Genomic DNA, 20,821 nt, shown 5'->3' with positions numbered 1-20,821 from the left:
GGTAAACCAGTGGGATGGATGCAACTAGATTTGTTGGTTGCTGAGCAGCCAAAGGCATCCTTTTGGCGGGGAATGGGGGACCCTTTTCCCCACCCCTCACCCCACAACTGCAATGATCGAGGGCTGTGTCAAGCTGAGCAGAGTTGGAGGCGCTAAGTAGGCTCACTCGCTTGCACACTGACTTTGTTAGGCCTGTTGGCAGTCTCCTGGCACTTGCTTGTTATCCCATTATCGCTGTTTCTCTAATCCTCTGCACCATACTTTGTTAATTTGTTATCATATTGACAGTTTAGATTACAAACCATTCTCGAGGACAAAACCCTGTCGTATCCTGGGGACTAGCTGTAAAGACTGAAGATTTGGGGTCTATAACATTAGGTATAATGTCATTTTTATTAAACAAAACATGACAGCAATGCAAAATCATTCAGTTTTGAAATCAAAGGTCTCTTGGTGCAATGACATTTGATTTAACATCAGCTTGATATCCACAAATTCTGAAACGGTACTCGTGTGGATGCAAAGCATTTCCGGTCCATGTGGAGGCCGTGTGCTGGAGTTAGAGCAAAGTATTATGAGCCAGTGGAAGTTGAACCTGTGATATGATGTGGGTTGAAGAGGGCATCTTTGAAGTACCTTGGTAATTGCACAGTATGTGGTGATAATCAAGAACTCTACTATAAGGAGAGACATACAACATTGACCAGGCTGTTACCAATTGAGAAAACCTTGGTTTGGTTTCTTGCAGAACAAGGTTCTTGATCTCTTATGAATAGCTGGCGCACTGCCTTTTGTACATTCTGGAATGGAAAATGTCAACTGAAAAGTAAGGCCTTGCGGGCTTGTGCTTTCCCTGCTCAACTTATGAAACCTGTGGAAAAGAACTTAAGATGTATGTTCATTGTTTTATCTTCCTTTCTACAAAGACAAGAAAGTATCTGTGATTTTGGGGAGACTGTAATTATGACTATCTATAGAGAGGACCCAAAGGAATTGTGGTAGCCATAGTGGGGGAGTACCTGCTGTCTACTGAAGGGAAAGTCTTTGCAAAGGCCCTCAATTGTCTCTGTCACAGTGGCTGACGAGGTGCTGCTGAATCAGTGTTATTTCTATCCACTTAAGTTCATGGCCATGTTCTCCTCCACACAACTGAGACATTTTGAAACATTTTTTGATGTTGATTCAAAGGAAATGCAGCATTCTTTTAAAATGTAGCAACTGTCAGGGGTTTGTCTATCTCCTTTGCAGCATGATGGTATACAAACTACTATTTTAGTCAATGGGGCCACAATGGACTTTTGGTCAAGGCTTTTGCCAGGAGATATTGCTCATCGCCCTATTTCTCTCTGTCTTGATTGCTATATTGCTGCACTTTGCCCCCATGTTTATTCCTGGAATGAAACCAATTTACAAGATTCTTGAGGAAACAGTGAATGCCATATCACTTCTGAACGAAGGTCATTCTAAGATTACCATTGACGAGCAATATATGTGTGATGCTTTTATATATCTGTATCTATATATATGTGTGTTTTCAGAGGCTAAGCTCCAAGTCATTGACATATTGACTGCAACGCAAGTGACAATAGGGCTTTCATAATGATACACAAAACAAATGTCCTCTGCCAACCTCTCCCTATTATGCAACAATAATCCTGACAATAAAGGTCCATAAAGGAACAAAGGAGGCAGCAGAAAATGGTAGACATTGCCTGCTCTATCACAGGTACGGACCCCACCATTGAAAGGATGTACAGGAGACACTTCTGGCGACTAATATCATCATAGACCCACGTCACCCTTCCTCAGCAACTATGATCTACAATGGACTTTGTTTTGACTGCACCGTGTACTTTGGTCTTGCATTATAGTGATCTGTTAACCTAGTATCTCTGATCATTGTGTTTTTATTTGCGTATTATTGTGTTCATGGGCTTGTAAACCTGTCACAAGTACGAATTTAATTGTTATTTTGTGGTACATATATGATTAAGGATACCGAGTTGGATGATCAGCCATGATCATATTGAATGGCGGTGCAGGCTCGAAGGGCTGAATGGCCTACTCCTGCACCTATTTTCTATGGTTCTATGAGTCTTGTCTCAATGAGAATGTAGAAAACATGGAACGCTTTCCATAACTCGGGAGCCAATTCTGAGTGAAGATGAAGTTCACCTCTGACTTGTGTTCTGGTACAGCAATTGGCTGTTTGAGGGGGAAAAGCAATATGAAGATCATGCCTTTAAAGCACCGAGCTAATGGCCTTCCAGGTACAGTCATCCTTGCCTCCTGTACAGTTTTAATACATGAAATACCAACAATGGGTTGCTTAAAAACGCCCAATGCAGTCTGCACAATCCTCCAAATTCATTGAACCAGTGTCTGCATCCTTTCCCAGGCCAACATTGAGGATGTAATTACACTGATCTACAGAAGTTTGGGTAACCTTGTGTCTGGAATGTAGTTGCTGTAGAATGAATCGGTTCCCATTTATTCTGAAGATTATTTCTATACCGAGAATGAACACCATACTGGAGTAACTCAGCATGTCTGGAGAACACCAGGTATGCGTCTGTTTTGGTCAGACCTTACTTCCGACTCAACGCCACGTTTCTACACCATGAATGTTTTTTTTCTGGAGAAGAGGTGCAACATTGTGTCGAGGTAGATTGCTCCCAGTTTTTTTTTACTCGGTACAAAACCTGTCTCTGCCCTTTTATACTTCTCACAATGGAAATGTACCATCAAAAGCTACCCAAAGTAATCCCAATTACGTGAAAAGATGAGCAAACCAATGTCAGCACTCTCTCTCAATCAACGTTCCCAGCATTAAAATCAAAATTATTCTATCTGCTGCATTGGGCTAGGCATGACACTCGCATGGTCAACACCAGAATGCCCAACCAGGCACCCCTTATCCGACTATCATAAAACGAGGTGTTTCGGTGGTTGGCGAGAAAACATAAGGATGTTATCAAAATTTAAAGTGCAACATCTCAATTACTCCTGGGAACAACGGGTCCATGAACACTCCCGAGTAGAAGAGGTGTTTTTGGGGTAATAACTACCTGCCCTCAACATGGAAAAGTTATTATCCATTTTAGATTTGACAAAACTAGAATGGAAGCAAGTTGTGTTTGATCTCAAAAGCTGCCGAATGAGAAGAGGTCGGGGAAACTGAATTGCTGCCAATATAAAGCCATACTATGGAGTGTGCAGAGGAGCTGCAAAAATACAGTCTGAAGAAGGGTCTCGACTCGAAATATCATCCATTCCTTCTACAGAGATGCTGCCTGGCCCAATGAGTTACTCTAGCATTTTGTGTCTATCTTCGATTTAAACCAGCATCTGCAGTTCCTTCCTACATGGTTATCAGTTTAATCCTTTTTTGACGCTGTGGTGTTTGGATCCTTTGTCACAGTTTAAGGATAAGGGGGAAATCTTTTAGGAACAAGATGAAAAAACATTTTTCACACAGAGTGGTGAATCTGTGGAATTCTCTGCCACAGAAGGTAGTTGAGGCCAGTTCATTGGCTATATTTAAGAGGGAGTTAGATGTGGCCCTTGTGGCTAGAGGGATCAGGGGGTATGGAGAGAAGGCAGGTACAGGATACCGAGTTGGATGATCAGCCATGATCATATTGAATGGCGGTGCAGGCTCGAAGGGCCGAATGGCCTACTCCTGCACCTATTTTCTATGTTTGCATTCTTTGTATAGTGGCACATTTAGAGGTAATTTGTAGTTATGTAACCAATGCATTAAAATTTGGGTATTCAACCTGACCTAATTGCATAATTTTACTTGCAGATGGAGAAGTAATGTAATCTTGGGTTATAGCTTCAAAATGGCCAATGTCAATAACTGTACCACCTCAACACTGAGACTGTACATTAGTGTTGCCAAAGCAGAGGGAAAATGCAATTTATGGCTCAAAATGTTAATGCTATCTCATAAGGGGAGCAGAAAGGGATTCTTCATAACAAAGTGTTCAGTTTTGCTTAATTTTAACGAGAGTGAATCAAGAGAAAACTGTTAGTGTATTTTGAAACCTTATTTTTTAATTAGTTTTGGTTTAAATACACTAGTTTATTTTTATTTTTGACATTTTGTTAAGGAGTACTCACAATTGGGATAAAAGGGCAGGAGTTTCTGTGTTCAGTATTCATTGTACTTCAAAGCACGGCTGGATCTAATAGAACAATTCACAAGGGGAATTTGAAATGCTTGCACAGTTTGCTGTGAAAGGTTTGTACACTTCACACAAGAAATAATGACAAGGAACGAGTTGCAGAACTTGACATTGTTCAAATTAACACCAATAATAGTAAACATTTGTTTTTAACTTGTTCCCTTTTGTACTTTGAGAACAATAACAACATTTCCTTATCCTGTTTGGTTCCTATTTCAAAAGTATTGGGGGTGGGGATGTTGAAATAAAAGATCAAGGAGGCACAACACTTGTTTTGACTGAATTTACACTTGGCTCTTTCTAAAGCCTAGAGGAAAAGTGTTGATGAGATCATGCAACACTAAGACATAACTAGTCACATTTAATTATGCTAGAATTTTATCTACCTGATTTTCATGTTTTTCATTCCATTGGATGATGCTTGGATAGAATTGTTTTCTTTATGAAGTACCATCCCATACGCATGTTGGAAATTAAAAAGTGTAAGAAGTCCTAAGAGATGCAACTGATCCTTTGAGGTGTCTTGCATCAACCATCAGGTTAACAAATGCCACGTATTCTCAAGTACAGTTGAAGTATGATTGCTGAATTGGTTCATTTGTTTTGGCTTTTGCCTTTTCTTCACAAACTGTTGAAAATACTAAACTACTTTCTGATTTACTGTAAGTTGCTACATACAGAAATGGGGAAATGTAAGTGCCATGAGCACTCCATAATGTTTGCCCAATATGTGGTTAAAGGGCCCATAATGTTTGATATGCTGTACATTTCTGCATGGGTTATTTTACAATCTGTAAAACAAGATGTCTGGGGAAATTTGTTAAACTTGGCAATCAGGTTGGACCACATTTTATGTAAGTCCACTTTCGACTGCTATGCTGCATGCAAATTTGTTGGAAGATGGTGTTATAAACTGATTAGTTCAAGTTCAAGTGAGTTTATTGTCATGTGTCCCTGATAGGACAATGAAATTCTTGCTTTGCTTCAGCACACAGAACATAGTAGGCATTTACTACAAAACAGGGGTGGAAGATTGCAACCTTCACGTGGTCCGTCCTGTTTTGACTAATGCAATCAACCCGGCGTGCACAGGCAAATAAGATCAAATAGAACAAGTTGTCCTACAACTTTAGGCTGTGCACGCCATACACAAGAAGAAGAAGAAGAACTACAAAACAGATAAGTGTGCCCATATACCATAATATAAATATATACACACATGAATAAATACATTGATAAAGTGCAAGTAACAGATAATGGGTTATTAATAATCAGAGTTTTGGCCGAGCCAGGTTTAATAGCCTGATGGCTGTGGGGAAGTAGCTATTCCTGAACCTAGTTGTTGCAGTCTTCAGGCTCCTGTACCTTCGACCTGAAGGTAGCAGGGAGATGAGTGTTTGGCCAGGATGGTGTGCGTCTTTGATGATACTGCCAGCCTTTTTGAGGCAGCAACTGCGATAAATCCCCTCGATGGAAGGAAGGTCAGAGCCGATGATGGACTGGGCAGTGTTTACTACATTTTGTAGTCTTTTCCTCTCCAGGGCGCTCAAGTTGCCAAACCAAGCCACAATGCAACCGGTCAGCATGCTCTCCACTGTGCACCTGTAGAAGTTAGAGAGAGTCCTCCTTGACAAACCGACTCTCCGTAATCTTCTCAGGAAGTAGAGGCGCTGATGAGCTTTCTTGAAAATTTGCATCTTTAGTGTTCTCGGACCAGGAAAGATCTTCAGAGATGTGCACACCCAGGAATTTGAAACTCTTGACCCTTTCAACCATCGACCCGTTGATATAAACGGGGCTGTGGGTCCCCCTCCTACTCCTTCCAAAGTCCGCAATCAGTTCCTTGGTTTTACTGGTGTTGAGGGCAAGGTTATTGCGCTGGCACCATATGGACAGTTGCTCGATCTCTCTTCTATACTCTTGACTCATCCCCATCAGTGATACGTCCCACAACAGTGGTGTCGTCAGCGAACTTGATGATGGAGTTCGCACTGTGACTGGCTACGCAGCCATGAGTATAGAGTGAGTACAGCAGGGGGCTGAGCACGCAGCCTTGAGGTGCTCCCGTGCAGATTGTTATCGAGGTTGACACATTTCCACCAATACGAACAGACTGGTCTGTGAATGAGGAAGTCGAGGATCCAATTGCAGAGGGATGCGCAGAGACCCAGTTCTGCGAGTTTGGTAACCAGCTTGGAGGGGATGATTGTGTTAAATGCCGAGCTGTGATTGATGAATAACAGCCTGACATATGAGTTTTTGTTGTCCAAGTGGTCCAGAGCGGAGTGGAGGGCCAGCGAGATCGCATCCATCGTTGATCTGTTGTGGCGGTAAGCGAACTGCAGTGGGTCCAGGTTTTTGTCGAGGTAGGAGTTGATTTGCTCCATGATCAACCTCTCAAAGCACTTCATCACTACGGCATTAGTGCCATTGGTCTATATGTCATTGAGGCACGTCACCTTACTCTTCTTGGGCACTGGTATAATTGATGCCCTTTTAAAGCAGGTGGGGACCTCAGACCTCAGAAGTGAGAGGTTGAAAATGTCTGTAAAAACTCCAGCCAGTTGGTTCGCACAGGTTTTTAGAACACGACCGGGTATACCATCAGGTCCAGGCGCTTTTCGGGGGTTCACCCATCTAAAGGATTTCCTGATGTCGGCCTCTGTGACTGAGACTGAAATACCATCACAGCGAATGGGGGCTCGGGAAGGCACATCAGTATTCTCCCTATCAAAGCGTGCGTAAAACGCATTGAGCTCGTCAGGGAGTGATGTTTTGCCGACATTCGAGCTGCCTCATGTTTTCGCCTTGTAGGAGGTAATTACATTCAGGCCCTACCACAGCTGCCGAACATCTGTCTCATCCTCCAGTTTGGAGCAGAAGTCCCTTTTGGCCTTTTTGGATGGCCTTACCAAGGTCGTATCTGGACTTCATGTAGGTCACTTTATCATCGGACGTGAATGCCCTGTGTCTGGACTTCAGAAGAGTGCAGATCTCAAAGTTCATCCAAGGTTTCTGATTAGGAAACACTCAGAAGGTTTTTGTAGGGATGCAGTCCTCCACACATTTCTTTAAGAAGTCTGTTAAGATTGACGTATTTGTTCAAGTCCGTTGCCGAGTCCTTGAACATTGCCCAGTCTACAGATTCCAAACAGTCCTGGAGTTGTTCCTCTGCGCCCCCCCCCTCCCCTGACCAGCTCTGTACTGTCCTCGCCTCTGAGGGTGCGCTCATCAATTGCTGCCTGTAGGCAGGAAGAAGCAGCACCACGGTATGGTCGGATTTACCGAAGTGAGGGCGAGGGATAGAACGATAGGCATTCTTGATGGTGGTGTAACAGTGGTTGAGGGTGTTGGGCCCTCTGGTGCAGCAGGAGACATGTTGGTGGAAGTTAGGGAGCGATTTCTTTAGGTTTGCCTATTGAAGTCCCCAGCAATGGTGGTAAATGCCTTGGGGTAAGATGTCTGGTGTTTGTTGAACACGGCGTACAGCTCCTCCAGTGCCAGACGGACGTCTGCCTGGGGTGGGATGTAGACCGCGGTCAGGATGATGGAGGTGAATTCCCTTGGGAGGTAGAAGGGACGGCACTTCACCGCCAGATGTTCGAGGTGTGGAGAGCAGGAGTTGGACAGGACTGCCGCGTCTGAACACCACGCAGAGTTGACCATGAGGCAGACGCCCCCTCCTCTCCCTTTCCCAGGTGCCAGGGTACGGTCCATACGGTGGATGGAGAACCCTTCAGGCTGAACCTGCTGAGTCTGGGGAGCTGGGGGTGAGCCATGTCTCTGTGAAACAGAACACAGAGCATTCCCTCAGCTCCCTTTGATAAAGCAGCCTTGCCCTTAAGTCCTCCACTTTGTTTTCAAGAGACTGTACGTTGGCCAGTAGGATAGTATGGAGAGGGGGCCGAAGTCCCCTGCGCTTCATTCTGACCTGAAGACCTGCCCGTCGGCTAAGTTTCCGGACACAATGGAGGCTTCTCCTTTGTTTCCCGGTACTGTGCTTCCTGTTTCTGCGGACCTGCGCTGGAATGGGGATTCCTTCCCAGACGGCAGCTCCAGCTCCTTCAAAGTCGGCAGCTGCAGCTCCAGCTTCATTTATCCTGGAAGATCCAGCCCGTCGGCTCTGGGGGTCATCCCGGGGTCTCCAGGTACCGTACCTGGGTTCCTCAGTGGGGTCGGGTGATTTCCAGCCAGCGTGGGAAAGTTTAAAGTCCGGGGCTCCCGCAGCTGCGGGAGATCGCAAAATTACGAGAGCCTTGAGGTGCTCCAGCAGCTTGTCCGAAACGGCACCGATTTCTGCCGTTTTTCTGATCCAGGTAAGTTGTTGGAAGTTGTAATTGAGCCTTTTATGTTCTGGAGCTCCGCAAAAGTCACTGCAGGCAGGCGCTATCTTGCGAGCTCGATTCTGGAATCAAGGTGTTTGTCCTTTATAAATTAGGCATTTCAAAAGCTGTTGTGGAGGTCATTTTATGGAGATAATGTTTCCTCCATATCCTTTAAATTAACATCCAGTTTAAAATTTGGGAGTAATGCAAGGATTTTCAAATGTTTTGAGCTGGCAAGGTATTTTTCTTTGTTTCAAATAACAAAAGGTGTCACGGTGCTGAAAGTAATTCTGCAGCCTCACTACTCCTGCAACTCTGCTTTTAATCCTATTCTTTGTCTATATGGTATTTGCTTGTTCACGGTGTAGGTGCTTGGGTTTCCAATCACATCCCAAAGATGTACTGATTCTTAAGGATAATTTACAGCAAGTAGCTGATAGCAAAACTTACTGTTCTTAATGGTCATCAGTTGGAGTGAGACCAGCATAAAATCAATATGTTGAAATGTTGACAAATTGTAATGCATATGGTATGTGATATACTTTCTTCGAAATACACTTGATTTGGGGAAATGTTTGGAACAGTATGGAGCTGATTTGATGCTGCTATTGGGAAATGGTAGGATCTTGTGCAAATGATGCAGTATATCACTACTTGGGGGATATTTGTAGTCATTTCCGTTGCCTTAATGGGTGTGAGTTGCTGCTTCAGATCTTGGTCATTTGCATCTTGACTTGACTGAGAAAATGTATTCTTTTTTGAAAAGAATATGCCGTGAAGATTTTGATTTGGGAATTCTGCACAGTTTATTAGTCTCTTGTGCTCCTTTTGAATCGGTGAAAAATAGCAATTTGGATTTATGATGGTAACCAAAATACAGGGGTTCCCAGATAACAAATCGCCTGACTTAAAAATCATCCGACATTTTGAAAATTCTCCTATTCGTAAACTGCAGATGCTGGTTTAAAGTGCAAAGATAGAGACAGTGTTGGAGTGACTCAATGGGGGATGGCATCTCTGGAGAAAAGGATGGGTGATGTTTTGGGTCGGAACCCTTCTTCTTCAGAAGGGTCCTGACTTGAAATGTCACCCATCCTTTTCCTCCAGATATGCTGCCTGACCCACTGAGTTATTCCAGCACTGTGTCTATCTTAACATATTGTGGTTCATTACTCCAATAAACTAGTATCTTACTTTATTTGTGTGATCTGACCAGTGACTGAATCATTCTGCAAATAACAACTGGAAAAGTGTTGCTTAAAAGTGGGCGTCAGATAGCACAATGGGCTAAGAGTTCGGCTGGCGACCGGAAGGTAGCCGGTTCAAATCCCGCTTGGAGTGCATACTGTCGTTGTGTCCTTGGGCAAGACACTTCATCCACCTTTGCCTGTAATGGAATGTACGGCGGCAGGCGCGGGCACACCGCGACGCCCTGTGTCTCCCTTTCAAGGGAGATGCTAAAAATGCATTTCGTTGTCTCTGTACTGTACACTGACAATGACAATAAATTGAATCATTTCATTTCATTTTTTTTTTTTTTAATTTAAGGAAGCTGGAGAGCCACAATGTGTTCAGTAAGCTGAGACAAAGCTGATACTGGACTTATCACGTGTTTCCTGCAGTTTCCTTCAGCTGGTCATCAGATTAGAAGGTTGGGACATTATTGCAAATAGGTTTTTAGGTACATTGGGTCTGCAAAGTACTTAAAAGCTGAACCTCATAGTCTTGTCAAAAGCTGCATGTTTAAACCTACAACTAAATTCACACTGATTCAAGTTTTATTCCCTTATACTTTACTGAAAGAAGAGCGATCATAGTAATTCTATGATGTGGAATTACTTTTGCGTAGGATCATTGGGAGTTCATTTACCATGGTGATGACTCTACTTGTGGTTTGAAAATGGGATATTTTCAACATTCATTTGAGTACTGGCTGCTCTTTTGATTAAATATAGGGTAATACAATGCCATCCTTTAAATGTTATCCTACTCTATTTGTTAATGCTAAAATTGGAACAGATGGTACACACAGTCACAAACCACTGGCCATTGGAAAATAAATTTGCCTGCCAAAGTAAGGGAAGTTGAGAATCTCATCTCTTAAAAAATATATATACTTTCTTGTTTTAACAGTTTAACAAGTCTATGCAAGAATACTGCATAGCTGTCAGGAGTACAAAATAAAACAAAATGCTGGTCAGGCTGCATCTCTGGAGGACATGGATAGGTGATGTTTCGAGTCTGGACTTTTCTCAGTCTACAGTTCCTTGTATCTCCAAGAGTACAAAATATATTGTACTTTTGCCTGGGCTTATTCTAAGCACCAATCAACAGTTATTTTGTGTGGAATTTCAAAGATCTACCTAAAATTGGTTAATACCTGGTCCTGTAAGTTTTGAAGTTGCTTCATTTTGAATTTCTATATTCTCCTTAGTTGACAAGTCTAATGCTGTGCAATGAGACAATTTGAAATGTAAACATTTTGATAAAATGGTCAATGCATTTCATCTTCAAATTAAATTATGATCTTCAAATTAAAAGATGACTTTACTGTTATTCAAATGTCATGGACAAAAACATCAACAACGTGTTCAGGAAATTTTAGGTAAAATAGCTTGAAAAGAGGGGCAGAACAATTTAGATCTTATTATTTGGAGTTTAGAAGAATGAGGAGTGATGAAATATTTCTTTAGTTGGAGAGTCTTAACCAAGGGGCAGTAATTACAAAATAAAGGGCTAGTCATTTTTTAATTAAATGTATAGACATTTATTTTCAGGGTGGTAAATCTCTTGGAATTCTCTGATGTAAAGGATTGTGGCTTGGTGTTTTATAAGTACTTAAGGTGGAAATGAATTATTAAAAGATCTTGGAATTATGGGCAAAAAAATAATAAAAACACAGAATATAGGTGCAGGAGTAGGCCATTCGGCCCTTCATGGCAGATCATCCAAAATCAGTACACCTAGCTCCCCCCCCCCCCCCCCCCCCCCCCATATCCCTTGATTCCCTTAGCCCTGACAGCTAAATTTAACTCTCTGAAAACATCCAGTCAATTGGCCTCCACTGCCTTCCTGTGGCAGAGAATTCTAGATTTCCTGGTTCTGGACTCCCCCAACATCGGGAACATGTTTCCTGCCTCTAGCGTGTCCAAACCCTTAACAATCTTGTATGTTTCAATGAGATTCCCTCATCCTTCTAAACTCCAGAGTATACAAGCCCAGCTGCTCCATTCTCTCAGCATATGACAGTCCCGCCATCCAGGGAATTAACCTGGTGAACCTACGCTGCACTCCCTCAATAGCAATAATTTCCTCCCTCAAATTAGGAGACCAAAATTGCATGCAATACTCCAGGCTTTGGTATGAATAAGATATAAATTCCCAATGGATTTGAGGGGCTAGTTATGGGAAGAATAAAAAAGATAGGGCAGGATTTCCATGTGGAAAAAATTATGCAAGCATTCAGCAGATCAAGTGACAACTGTGAAGAGAAATGGCGTCCATATTTTGGGTCCATGATCATTCATCCACTGTTGTGAGAATGCACAAACGTTAGTGGTTTGAGAATGGGGTGATGCATGTTTGGTATCTTCTTTACGATATGGAAACAAGCAAAATATTGTGTACATAATTTTCAATGGACCGTTTCAGAAGGAGGAAAGGTCACTTTCTGATCTTGGTGGAATCGATTACACATCCTTGACATTAAAGATGTGTTTAGTTTTCAAGAATTTGTTGGCAACTCAATGTGTTGTGACCATAAATAAGTTTGAATGCTTTTTGTTTCAAAGTAATTGGTTGGTAATTGAGTTGGGTGCAGGGTTTGTAATTCAAGTATAAATTCCCAATGGATTTATAGGTCTCATTATGGTAATGTCATTGATTGCAGGCTTTTTGGTTTTATCTCCTTCCCTGAATTCAACAAATTGTTGCTATTCATTTACCACACGTCACCACTGCCCCATGGTGATGCACCCAATTGCATTTAAATGCAGCACATACATATTGATGCATCCTACTCTTATCCCTCTACTAATAGGTCAGTGGCTTTTAAATGTATTTATTATAAAGGAATGGGGGGAAATGCAAGTCAGAATCTTAGTGTTGTATTTGGGATCCACTATAGCTGTTCAAATCCCATTGGTATGGGTTTTATACATTTACTAGTTTGTTTTTTGCATTATTGATCATGCTTTCACTTGGCTTTCTCAAGTGTAGAATTGTGGATTCAGGCAAAAAAAAGGCTCGATTAACTTTTTCCTTCCTTCCAGGAGGATCAACAGTTGATATGATTTAGTGAGGGTTTCTGTGATTAGTGCTACACAGCAGACAGCATTTAACTATTCATAATTTGTAGTTCAACTTGGAGTGAAAATTGTAAATGTATTAGCAGCAGACTGCCAACCACACCATCTTATAGCTACTAACTCATTTTGAGGTTCAACAAATCAACCCACTGTCAAATCTCAAGCATTCCCAGTAACAGTAATTTCAAAATGTAAACTGTAGGTCAACTCCAGCATAGCAGTAACTTCTGACAAACCAGCTGTCATAACATTAAGACAGTTGCTTACATCTCAATCTTCTGATTTATCTAGTCACGATGAGAGAACTTTGGCAAAGATGTGTTAAGGCAGATTCAATAACTGCTGAGGAATTTGATTAATATCTTACTACGAAACAGTGTAGTTTGGAGATGCAGCACGGAAACAAGGAAATAAATGGCCCACCTGGTCCGCACCGACCAGCGATCGCTGATTAACACTATCCTACACACACTACGGTCAATTTTTTTCATTTGTACCAAGCCAGTTAACGTACAAACCTGGATATCTTTGGAGTTAATCTGGATAAAATGCAAATAAACAGAACCCATAGCCTGTCTTTTCTGAGCAAGAGAATTTATGAATTGATTTCTGAATTGATGTTTTGGATTTTTTTTTTAATTAAGGAGAGACACAAGCATGGGTTTTAATTGGCAGGTTGCTAGGCTATCTCTTGAATACAGAACTGTTTAATTTGCTCCACAACGTATAACATAATTCACCTGCCATTCACACCATCTCTAAAAGAAAGAAACTAAAGTTGCTCTCTAACAGAAACAAATAATTCGTCCTTCTGGATATGTAGCATCTGCCATCTGTTAGTGTGAAATAAAATTTGTAAAACAAGGGAAATGCTTAGATTTGCGATTATTTGGAATACTCTTTAGTTTGGATATTATAGCTGAGGTTGGATCTAGACAAGGGCATAAACTGAAGACTGTATTCCAACACACAGCTGCTTTAAATCTTTTGCTTGTGATTGGGTGCATGGGACACAGACCCTCATTAAAATGCTAGTTGCATTTCCACACTACTGCTGCTGAGATATTTCACCTAAGAATGTGTCATTGTTTTGCAGTTTGAGACAACTCGTTGTCTGCCAGTAACAGATGGTACTGCAAGGACCAGTGAAATGGGCTCTGACTTTGCCTGGACCTATTGTTCCCAGATGTTTTGCTTTTTCGGCTCTCTGCAGTCAATGGCACCAGTTAGTTGGTTGACTATATCACTTTTTCTTGTATTAGTCAGCTGCTCTCCCATCGTCCCTTTCAGCCATTCTCCCCTCAGTCTGAAGAAGGGTCTCGACCCGAAACATCACCCATTCCTTCTCTCCAGAGATGCTGCCTGTTACTTCAGCATTTTGTGTCTATCTGCAGTGTAAACCAGTATATACAGTTCTATCCTACACTCCCCATTAACTCGTTAACCCTAACATTAAAGTGAGAGAACTGGGTAAGTGTCCTTAAATTTGGAAAATTCTTCTCTCTTGCACCTTCTTAGTAATAAAATCTTGCCGCACAAAATATGGCCATTCAGCCCATCAATGGGTTGTGGCTTTCAGAAAGAAGAAGATGGGTGAAGAAGTTTGTAGTGTGACTCCAGTTCTCAGGTGTTCTTTTCTCTTTCCACTAAACCTAGACTTTTTTTCTTCATTCAGTACATTGTGATTCTCTTTGGTTCTCTTTGTGCATACTAAAGCTATTTCTGGTCTTCTGATCATGCATTATAGGTTGTTAAATTTAAATTTGCATTATTTGCATCCTGAACAAATCACAGCCACAAGCCAAGATCTTGGCGTGCAGAGCCACAAACAATATGAACGTTCATTACTATTGACTTTTTTCCCTCCTTGGGGACACAGAAGGTTAATGGGAGACTTGAACATTTCTTCACATTAAATGTCTATTTATTAGGAGAATTCTAGCTTGCTAAAGGTCTCTGGTGGCATTTCAAGATATTGCAATACTGAAATGAAATTGAATTCTTTAAACTTGAGATTTTCGTAATGTAACTTCATTTTTGGCTGCAATTTGTTAACTAACATGAACCATCGTTAAGCATAGTCCATCCATTTGTTAACTTTGTAAGCAGTGTTATTAACCCTTCTGTACTTGGATCCATCTATCACTTGCCAGTTCTTGCCCCAACCCTTCCACTCTGGTCTTTCTCCCAACTATCATCTCAAGTTTCAAGGTAGTTTATTGTCATGTGTCCCTGTATAGGACAATGAAATTCTTGCTTTGCTTAAGCACACAGAAAATAGTAGGCATTTACTACAAAACAGATAAATGTGTCCATATACCATGATATAAATATATACACACATGAATAAATAAACTGATAAAGTGCAAATAGCAGAAAGTGGTTATTAATAATCAGAGTTTTGTCCGAGCCAGGTTTAATAGCCTGATGGCTGTGGGGAAGTAGCTATTCCTGAACCTGCTTGTTGCAGTCTTCAGGCTCCTGTACCTTCTACCTGAAGGTAGCAGGGAGATGAGTGTGTGGCCAGGATGGTGTGGGTCTTTGATGATACTGCCAGCCTTTTTGAGGCAGCGACTGCGATAAATCCCCTCGATGGAAGGAATGGACTGGGCAGTGTTTACTACATTTTGTAGTCTTTTCCTCTCCAGGGCGCTCAAATTGCCGAACCAAGCCACGATGCAACTGGTCAGCATGCTCTCCACTGTGCACCTGTAGAAGTTAGAGAGAGTCTTCCTTGACAAACCGATTCTCCGTAATCTTCTCAGGAAGTAGAGGTGCTGATGAGCTTTTTTGATAATTGCGTTCGTGTTCTCAGACCAGGAAAGATCTTCAGAGACGTGCACACCCAGTCTCTACTCTCCCAGTCTGAAGGGTCCTGATTCAATATATCATCTATCCTGATGATATATTGGAGTCTGAAGAAGGGTTTCGGCCCGAAACGTTGCCTATCTTCTTTGCTCCATAGATGCTGCTGCACCCGCTGAGTTTCTCCAGCATTTTTGTCTACCTCCCATATCATCTATCCACTTCCCTGCACATGTGTTGTCTGACCTGCTCGGTTCCTCCAGCACTTTTTTTTTGCCATTAATTTGTTGTACTATTTTTGTATACTGTCATGCAGCTTTTCTGATTGTCAACTTGCCCCAAAGCATACAAACCTAATCCCCCAAAAAAACCTTCTGACCTTAAAACTTTGATGTTTTTGGTGCCACGTGTCTGGCATCAATACAGAGCAGACAACAGCATAGGCAAGGGCTGTTGAACTCAAATCAGTAGAATGCATTCATAGGGAGTTTAATCTTATTGTAATGCTGGGAGCAATGTATCGAAAAGGCTTGAAATTGATTTAACAAATAATTTAAATTTGAATGTGTATATATATCTATCCATCTTTTTTTTTCTGAAAGCTTGGATGACTAGATTCCTTGCTTGCAGATTCTTTACTTATCAGATTCCCTTGCACCTTACTTGACTGGCAGGACAAACCAACCTGAGTTAGTGGTATAGTGTATGGGTGGGAAGAAGCCTGAGAGACCTTGACATCGATTTTAGACTATGAAGGCTTGTGATATTGGTCAAACGTGGGTAAGCGAACCACCACCTGATTGCTATCCATCAGCTGATAAATTGGTGCTATTGCATGTTAAACAATATTTATAAGCAGTGCTGAAAGGAGCCAGAGGACAAACTGGGTTGGGACTTTATTGTCTGTCACCTTGTTAACAGTCAGCTTATCGGTGATGAGTTGTGAAGGACATGGTTGGTTAACTAGGTCCAGAGAAGGTTGTGAGTAAACCAGAATAAACTTTGCCCTCATTGTTGCTAACCTGCCTGGTGCAATGACATTGTCCATGATAGCAATGGCACAAATGGCTACTGCACAGCCCTTTTTGGAACATAGCTCTTTACATTGGAGATGTTCTCCCCAGTGTCTAACACCACAATCATAATGTTGAGCGGGAGAATCAACACATCTGGCTGTTCAAAATTGGGCATCAGTGAGACACGATCGACCATCAACAGCAAAAAAGTACGCCAGTCTAGCTTTCATCTGCAATATCTGTCACCCTGTGATGTTGGATGGCACAATCAGGAATTGGAAGGGCTAACTGGGAGCAGCACAAGGTATGCCTAAAGACAAGGCATAAACCTGGTGAATCAGCATTGTAAGATGATCTGCAGGAGACATAATTAAGTGGTCATGCAACCAACAAATCTCATTGAAACTTTGAATACCTTTCATGTCTAGGTGTGGTAAATAGTTAATGGCCATCTCCATCATTTAGCAGAGCCCAACATGGCAGTGCTCGATTGGAATAAAACATTTGGAGCCACCATCAGCCAAAAGTGCTGAGTGAATGATCCATTGGTTTCCTCTTGAAATGTCCAGCATTGCTAGAAGCCAATCTTCTGCCAATTCTGTTATGAGATTGTGACTAAGTCAGTTTCTAATCCCTAGAGCAGTGAACAATGAGAAGCAACCTTATTGAGACATGCATTGTCAAGCCCCCTAAAATTGTATTTTTGTACCCAAATCCTCTTGCAATTGATTTTTACCCTGGCTGGATGGTCACAAAATAAGAAGCTATTCAGCACTGAAATAAGGAGAAATGGCTGCAAAGGAAAGTGAGGCTGTGACTTTTTCTCCGGGAGAGCTAGGAAAGCAAAGTTGTTTTTCATGTTGTGGTGAAGTTGCCACTGTACAAGAGAGGTAAACTTCAAGTTTGGTTATGGAACTTCGCTCACAACTGGACAAGGGCATTCTGAGCCAGATGCCAGGATGTGATACTCTGCAGATGCCTCCTTGTCAACTAAGGAGGGTTTGTATAGGAAGGAACTGCAGGTGCTGGTTTACATTGAAGATAGACACAAAATTCTGGAGTAACTCAGCGGGTCAGGCAGCAACTCTGGAGAAAAGGAATGGGTGACGTTTTGGGTTAAGCTCTTAAAGAAAGAATGTATGTAGGTTTGGCACATTATATTTCAGATTAATGTGCCCATTTTATGGTAGTTTCATGCACACTGCAGTCTTTTGATAGCCCAAGATCCATTTCTAAACTCTTATGTAAAAGGGACCAGAATTCAGTGATCGGAACAATTCTGAATTTCTTCCAGTCTTAATAGATTTTTGGTTGATTCCTGGCAACTTCCCAAGGGTCAAACTTTATTGTCAGTCCTGATGTATTCTTTGCTCATTAAATTCCATTCAGCATGCTGCAGGAATCATTATATTAATATTTAATACCTACTGTTAGCCTTTTCTATAAACATAAATGTAGTCATTTTCTTGACTTTGAGGTATCCCATTTTATTTAAAGTGTCGCTTTCCTGGAAAACGTGTCTGCCCTGAAGTGAAAAAGAAAGTACCGAGGGCAATTCGGCAAACCAGCAAGCATGGAGGGAGAAGGACAGTTAATGTTTCAGATTGTTGGTCCTCTTTTAATGTCTAAAGAAGAGTCCTGCCCTGAAACATTGACCTTTTCCTTCCACAAATCTTGCCTGGCCTGCTGAATTCCTCCAGCATTTATTTGCTGAAGATTACATCATCTGCAGTCTTTTTTTTGTCTCCATTTTATTGCCTCATGGTGTTTGGATAATGTATTTCAAGCTATTTCCTTGAAATTTTTTTCAACGCATTTAGTCTGCAGGGATGTTGGCTGCTCATTGCTTAATTTCAACTTTGAGTGACCATTATCTGATTGGTAGAATGGGGTTTGGGAATGATGGTGGTGATTGATGCCGTTTCCCCTTCTCCATGAAATTACATTGTTCTGTGAATATTAATTGAAACCAGGGATGCTGGAAATATAGCGGGTTGAGTCGAGAGAAACAGTTAACACTTTAGATTGACAAAATGACAGCCTGACACTTTCCCTCCATCGGTAAAGTCTGGCTGAATGAGGATTTCTCATGCTCTTTATTCAGATTTCTGTCACCTAAGTTTATTTTCAATTTTGTCTACAAGAGTCCTGACTACTCAATTCCTGCCCACACTGCCTACCTTAGATTGTTACAGTTGAATTTTAGCTTTAGTCCAAAGATCATTTTTGGTATTGCTTGATGCATGCAAATGTGCATGTACACAACACGACTGCCACTGTCTGGTGAGAAATGTCCCAGTTTGTTCTTTGACAGAAATGATTGTTAATTTGCAAGAATGTTTAGCGAGGTTTGTACACCTCTGGCCAACATGGAATATTGATTTTGGGCCGTATTGGCTATCTTTGCTCCATTTAGTCACCAGTTAATTTCTGTCCCCTTCTCTGATCTACAGGTAAATCTGCGCCTTATTTTAGTTAGTGGAAAGACTCAAGAGTTTTTGTTTTCACCGAATGATTCTGCCTCGGATATTGCAAAACATGTCTATGAAAACTGGCCCGTGGGTAAGTGTCCCAGATATTCCACCAGGTTTTTATTGTGTTAAATGTTCCACATCTCTAAATATCATGAATGTGACGAAGTAATATTTTAAAATAAAAGCCAGATAATTTATGATATAACCGAATTGTAATAGATTTTCTGTTTTATAGTGCTTTTCAGATGAAGAGTTAAAAACAGGTTGTCTGGATCATAGTGACATTGGTTCCAATTAGCTCATTTGAAAAGCACTACCAAACTCTAACATTGCCACACGTTAACATTATCAGCCTAAAATATTACTAAATATTTACTAAAATATTACTAAAGCTAATATAATTGAAAAGTTGAAAAAAATGGACAAATACTGCAGTAATAGAATACAGCAGTAGTGTGGCACTACATTTTGGTTTAACAATATTTAACATACTTTATTAGCCAAGCATGTTTTGCAACCTATGAGGAATTTGATTTGCCATACAGTCATTCCAATATAAAGCAACAGAACACACAAAATACATGTTAAAATGAACATCCACCACAGTGACTCCTCCGAATTCCTCACTATGATGGAAGGCGATAAAGTTCAATTTCTCCCTTCTTTGTTCTCCAGTGGTCTGGGGCCTCTAAGCTTCCATTGATGGGACGCTCTTACCCCCCCGTAGCCGGTGTCGGGGCGATCATGCTCCTGCATCGGAGGGGGTTCTCAGCTCCCCCGCGGCGGGTGATCTACCCCAGGTTGGGGCTAGTCAAATGTCAGGCGGCTTTTGGAGCTTCCCGACGTCGGTCTCGACCCGAGACTACGAGCTCCTTGATGTTAAAGTCCGCAGGCCGCGGTTGGAGCGTTGATCCCAGGCAAGGAATCGGCTCCGATGGTAAGTCCATGCCCTGCCGTGGGTCTCAGTCAGTTCCGAGCAAGGCCTCCAGCTCCACGATGTTAGGCCGCAGAGCAACCGGAGATACGGTCCGGAAAACAATCACATCTCCGGCAAGGTAAGAGATTGGGAAAAAAAGTTTCTCCCCCCCCCCCCCCCCCCCACATAAATCAAATCAGAGAACATTAACACATACTTTTTAAACACACTAAAAATAACAAAAAAAGACAGACAGGTGCAATGGGAAAGGAAATAAAAGTGAATGTGAAGCATTCCTTGGTTTTGTGATCTGATGCGTGAGGCTTTTCAATTTATTTATGCAGTGGAAAGATGTAGACAAGGATTTTGAGGAGGGAGGAAACCTTTAGTGAAAGATTAACTTTGATAACCTAACTATAGTTGGTAAAAATTAAAATTTGAAATGATTTTAATCATGGGTGAAATGTTTTATCAAATGGCTTCTATTGACGATGTTGCTTTAATGGGTCTGTTTTTTAGAATAGAAGTTTATTGGCATCCGAGTTGGACATATTTACTCTAGATCAATGCATTGCTTGTGATTGATCTGCCAGCTTTCTTACTGAGAGAATCTAGACATCTGGATTCTTACTGGGACTTGAAGTTTTCACCTGTCTGTGCAAGGCAGCAATTTGTAGTGTTGCTGTGTAGTGACTGGGCATCAAAGGCAGTGTTGGCATTGAATGGCCACTCCTAACTGCATTCGAGAGGGTGGTGGTTATCCTTGTGGTGAGGGTACTCAGTGTGGC

At 41.6% G+C, this 20,821-nt stretch overlaps 1 protein-coding gene across 1 annotated transcript in view; it reads left to right on the top strand.

Annotated features, from left to right (window-relative positions):
* Positions 1–20,821, top strand: part of LOC129702083 (ubiquitin-like protein 3) — a 29,343-nt gene that overhangs the window by 2,037 nt on the left and 6,485 nt on the right. The window contains exon 2 of the mRNA XM_055643626.1: positions 19,097–19,205. Within this exon, the coding sequence (XP_055499601.1) occupies positions 19,097–19,205 (109 nt within the window). The remainder of the gene's footprint in view (positions 1–19,096; positions 19,206–20,821) is intronic.

This window comes from Leucoraja erinacea, chromosome 12 (genome assembly GCF_028641065.1).
Source record: "Leucoraja erinacea ecotype New England chromosome 12, Leri_hhj_1, whole genome shotgun sequence".
NCBI classification, from domain to species: Eukaryota; Metazoa; Chordata; class Chondrichthyes; order Rajiformes; family Rajidae; genus Leucoraja; species Leucoraja erinaceus.
The sequence above is the reverse complement of the archived record's forward strand: the minus strand, read 5'-3'. Positions and strand labels throughout refer to the sequence as shown.